The sequence below is a fragment of the Tenrec ecaudatus genome, chromosome 12, assembly GCF_050624435.1.
Source record: "Tenrec ecaudatus isolate mTenEca1 chromosome 12, mTenEca1.hap1, whole genome shotgun sequence".
Taxonomy (NCBI): Eukaryota; Metazoa; Chordata; class Mammalia; order Afrosoricida; family Tenrecidae; genus Tenrec; species Tenrec ecaudatus.
Genome location: NC_134541.1, coordinates 128,595,882 through 128,601,333, shown reverse-complemented (window position 1 = coordinate 128,601,333; position 5,452 = coordinate 128,595,882). Strand labels below are relative to the sequence as shown.

General features: G+C 53.9%; 1 protein-coding gene across 1 annotated transcript; it reads right to left on the bottom strand.

The window, feature by feature from the left end:
* Positions 1-458: 458 nt before the first annotated feature.
* Positions 459-4,369, bottom strand: POLR2J (RNA polymerase II subunit J). The gene is made up of 4 exons (XM_075564901.1): positions 4,254-4,369; positions 1,863-1,952; positions 1,155-1,329; positions 459-655 (listed from the first exon to the last, which is right to left on the bottom strand). The coding sequence occupies exons 1-4, from the start codon at positions 4,304-4,306 to the stop codon at positions 620-622; spliced, it is 354 nt and encodes a 117-aa protein (XP_075421016.1). The 5' UTR covers positions 4,307-4,369; the 3' UTR covers positions 459-619.
* Positions 4,370-5,452: the final 1,083 nt, after the last annotated feature.

Below are 5,452 nucleotides of genomic sequence, written 5' to 3'. Positions count from 1 at the left end.
GATGGTGGCATAGTGGTTACTCATTGGGTTGTGGTTTGAAACCACCAGCCGCTCCACAGGAGAAAGGGCTGTCTACTCCCGTCGTTAGTCTTGGAACGCACTCACCGTGGGGGCGCTGAGTGGCAGCGAGTGAGGCAAAAGGGAGCGAGTGTCGGTCGACGACAGTTCTTGCTGCCACCACCCACCCCACCCCTAGCCCAGCCAATTCCTGAGGTTCTAGAGCAGAAATTGGAGAGGATGTGTCTCCAGGCCCCCTGCTGCCCTATCCTGGTAGCCCCCCAGGGTCTGGTCCAGAATGAGTTTATCTCTGCCAACTTCTCAAGACAGAAGCCCAGCTTTATGCTCACCCCACCCACTCTGAAATGTAGCCCTCAGACTGGAGCAGCTCCCAAATGCCCCAAGGCCCTTTGCTTGTGAAGTCCCCTTCCCTGGGAGAGGGATACCCAGCCACACCCAGGTGTCTGCCAGACTTTATTAAGGTTAAGAGAGCCTATGTACAGGGGACATCTGTGTCGTGGGAGGGGCTCCTGGGGTAGCTTCACAAGGATACAAAGGTGTCCTCTGCTGGGTACCCCGAAAGAAGTCCCAGGGGGTACAGGGCACAGCTTCCTTCAGACCACTACTCAATTCCTTCCTGCTTGTCTTTGATGGCCACCTGCGGGGGGAGGGGATGGAAAAAGCCAACATGCTTAGCTGGAATGGCTGGAGGTGAAGACCGGCCTGGGAAACAAAAGGCTAGTACCCCTGGTCACCCACTGTGGAGGGCAGCCAGGTACCAAACCCACCCACCCTTGGGGCTGGTCCCATCATCCACACCCAGCTGTCTGGAGTGGGAGTCCAGCGAAGCAGCTTCCCGAGCAAGCTTTCCCTGGGGCCTGGAGGAAGAGTTGACTAGCCAGGGACCTTGCCCCCTAAAAGCTGAGCCTGCTCTGATGCCCCCGACACGGGCAGTTTTGGAACACAGGGCCTGGGATGAGCTCCTGCCAGAGACCAACACTGTAAACAGTGGACCTGACCACCCCTTGAAGCGACCTGGAAGGTGGGCCCTGGGGCATCTGGAGGACTTGAGTGAGCACGTGTGTGCATCAGTCCAAGCTTCCTAGCAGCTACTGTCAGCGATCCTGGGGCTTCATTAAGAACCACTCATCCCTCACCCGGAAGCGCTCTTCCAACAGGGAGAGCTCGCTGATGAGGTCGGTGATGGCGTTGGTGAAGGCTTCCTGTGGGCTGTAGTCCGGTGTGGTCTGCACCCGGATGATGATCTTGTGCTCCAGCGGGTGGGGGACTTTGTAGCCAGCAAACAGCACCTGGGGGTCCTTCAACAGCTGGCTGAAACACAGGGGAGGGAGGCTGTGCCTAGTACCCTGTAACCTGGGCCAGGAGCTTGCCTATCAGGCCAGGCCTCTGGGGACTGACCCTCGCGGTCCCCTGCTCTTGACGTGTCCTAATACCTCTCAGGTGCAACGGGCGCTTGGATGAAGATACACCATCTGAGTCCCTGCTTCCCCCCACCCCCACCCCCCTAGCTGGAATAACAGAGCTTCGAACAATTTCTTTCCCAAGGGGAATCGGAGACGCTGCACTGCCCCTCCTGATGTGGTAACACCAGTTACACCCCTGACCACCTGGCCAGGACATCACTGCGGTAAACCACTGGCCCCCGACCTCGGTCAGGCATCCACTGTCAGGACCAGCTAACCATAGTCCAACCTCCCTTCCATGTGGCCGGCTGTCCCTGGAGGCAGCCTGCTCCTCATTCACCTGCACACAAACTCACGGCTTGTGAGCACACACGGGTCCTAGTTTCTCAGAGGAAGAGCTTCCTGCAGAGCTTGCACTTGGCCAGAAAAAAACAAACTTACGACTTAATGATGTTCCCCAGCGTGTGGTCTTCTTTGTTGATGGTAAACAAGCAGGCATTGGGAACCTTGGTGTCCTTGTTAATAGTGATCCTGGGGAGGTGGGGGGGAGACAGGAGTGTGAGGGGCAGCCCTCCCCCTCTTCTCCCCAAGTCCCGCCTCCTGGGAACCTGATGTTTTATGAGATCACTATTGTAAAAATCAAGGACTTTGGAGTCGGTGCTTGGATAGACACACGGGCTAACCAGATGTGGAAGGGAAATCTGATATGTGCCTGTGTGTATCTGCGAGCGGCAAAGATACCCATGAAGGGGGTGAAGCATACAGGCGGCAAAGCTGTGAGAACTTCTTAGACCAAAAAAGGGGGGAACAAAATGCAAAACCATAAGGGAGCCTAGGCGTGTTGGTCGGACTGACTTGTGGAAGCTCTGAAACCATGGCCCTTAGTCATCCTGCAGGTCTGCAACTGAAACCCCCCCCCCAATGTTAATTAAAACCATTTAATACCCAAAGGGCTGTGTTCATGCAAGGCCAGAGTTGATATAGGAGGGAAGTCCACAGCTCACACAGGGCGGAAGCACGATCAGGGATGGGACCGTGGATCAACTGAAACCACGTGTCTGAACTATAGAAGAGTGGTTCTCAACCTTCCTCATGCCGAGACCCTTGCATACAGTTCCTCGTGTGGTGGTGAGCCCCAGCCATAAAATTGTTTTGTTGCTACTTCATCACTGTCATTTTGCTACTGCTATGAATCGTCGTGTAAATATCTGATCGGCAGGATGTATTTTCATTGCTACAAACTGAACATCATTAAAGCACAGTGATGAATCAGAAAAACAAGATGTAATTATATATTGTGAAATATTTCAAATGACAAATAAATGAAATTTTTGTAGCAATGGTGAAACATACAACTTTCCTCTAGTTCTTAAATGCTTCCTCCCCTCCCCCACTATCATGATCTCAATTATGCCTTACAAATCTGGCAAGACCAGAGGATGGACACTTGTACATATAGGAACCAGAAACACGGAATCCAGGACAGATGATCCCATCAGGACCAGTGGTGAGAGTGGCGATAATGGAGGGTGGAGGGAAGGTGGGGTAGAAAGGGGGAACTGATTATAAGGATCTACATATAACCTCCTCCCTGGGGGAAGGACAACAGGAAAGTAGGCGAAGGGAGACATTGGACAGTGTAAGATATGACAAAATAATTTATAAATTATCAAGGGTTCATGAAGGTGGGGGTGCAGGGAGCAGGGAAAATTGAGCTGATACCAAGGGCTTAAATAGAAAGCAAATGTTTTGAGAATGAGGGCAACAAATGTACAAATATGCTTGACATGCAATAGATGGATGTATGGATTGCGATCAGAGTTGTACAAGTCCCCAATAAAATGATTCTTAAAAAAATGAGATTTTGTCTTGAAGCATGGTGTAGCATGGGTAACAGTCTTAATATAACAACATTGCTACATTTTGCAACAGTATGCTTAAAAAGCCAATGTCAGTTCCAAGGTTGAGATGGAGGAACGGCGTCTCGGTTCCTAAGTTCATCAGAAATATGTGTTTTCCGATGGTCTTAGGCGACCCATGTGAAAGGTCGTTCGAGCCCCTAAAGGGGTCGTGACCCACAGGTTGAGAACCGCTGCTGCAGAGACTAAAACGTGATGATGTGTTTTGTACACCTTTCACCGGGCTCACAAAGGAAGTGGAAACAATAACACCACCAAGAGGGAGGCGGCATTCCCCCAGAGAACAACAATTCGGATTAAGGAGGAATGGGGAGCGAAAAAGACATATCAACTGCACATATCAACCCGCCCACTTTTCAGACAAGAAAACTCAGCCTGAGACACGACTGCGACCCAGAGATCCGGAGCCGGTAATTGGTCGGTAACTGCCGGTTCAAAGCCAGAGCCCCGAGGCCCTGGGCTGCGATCAGCAGTTCGAAACCAGTTACCGACTCCCGTACAGAGTCCGCCTTGCAAAGGGGCAGGGCAGGGCTACCCCGTCCTATAGGGTCGCTGTGAGTCGGCGTCGACTCAGTGGCATGGAGTTTGGTTTCGTTGTTTGGAGGAACAGAGCGCTTTGACCGCTACACACTGATCCCGACGGTGTTTTGTTTTAACCGGGCGCGGGACGGATCGGACACGCTGCGGCGAGACGGACGGAGGTGGCGGGAGGAAAGTCGAGAAGGGGCCGACGGACAGATCAGAGGAATACAGGCCCCACCACTTCCCAACACCCTTACGCCTCGGGTGCCTCGGCTGCAAAACGCGTGGCAAAGCCCCGCTGCAGGGGCTGGGCAGGAGGCGCCCCAAGATGTGCGGGGCCGGAAGGCCGGGGAGCCCGCGACCCTCGGCCCGGCCCCCCGGCTTCACGTACCTCTTCTCGCCCTCAAAGAGCAGGTACGACTCGAAGGCCGGAGGGGCGTTCATCCTAAAGCCGCAGCTGCTGCCAGCTCTAAAGCCCGTCACGCGACCGCTTCCGGGTTAGCTTCTGTTTCCGGGTTAGCTTCCGCTTCCAGCTTACGTCCGCGGCACCAGCCCCTCCCCGCTCAGCGCCCCCTGCTGGCCTGGAGGATCTGGTGCCAACGCGAGCGCGGCGGTTGCTCTGCGCTGGCCTGAGTCTGGAAGGCCATTCGGTTGGCTCGCGGTGGATGTGCCCCGCAGCGTTTGCGCGGCATCTGTGCGGGCTCGCTGGTGCAAACAGCCTTCGCCAGGTCTGCCGCGACCCCAGAGCTGTGTCTTTCCCCGCCCCTGACTGCTGGACCCTCCATGGGACCCCTCGATGGGACGCAGAGAGAGGCGACTGAGCGGTGGATGGGGCCATGCAGTCGTGGGTTAAATGTGAGCAACAGCAAGGCGGGGGAGGCACTGCAGCTCTGTGCGCTTCCATCTAATGAGCCAGATGGATGCGTATGGATGAACCAAGCCCCTGCCAAGGCTGCCTGCTGCGCAGACTAGTACAAAACTCCTGGGCGGTTTGTCACTGACTTGCCAAGTCTGGAGTACCTGGGAACTTCTAGTTAGCAGGGGCAGTTGGGGAAGGGCATTGTTGTTGTCAGGTGCCATCGATGTACCGCAACGAAACACCGCCCGGTCCTGCGCCATCCTCACATCTGTTCGTATGTGTGAGCCATGGGTTTGGCCACCATGCCAATGCATCTTGTCGAGGGTCTTCCTCTCATTGTCGCGTGTGTCATCGGTTGCTCCTCTGCCAAGCATGATGACCTTCTCCAGGCACTGGAGTCTCCTGACAACATGTTCAAAGGGCCAACCAAGGATTCATGTTGTACTTGGCACAAGGGTACCATTGGTCGGACTTTTACAGAGGACTCATGAGCTGGTGGAATCATAACAGCTTCAGGGTTTCTCCACAGCAGTGGTTCTCAACCTGTGGGTTGCGACCCCTTTGGGTGTTGAACAGCCCTTTCACAGGGATCGCCTAAGACTACGGGAAAACACATATTTCTGATGGTCTTAGGAACTGAGACACCGTTATCTCAACTTTCACACTGAGGTTGACTTTTTATGAATACTGTTGCAAAATGTAGCAATGTAATTTACTGTTGTTATATTAAG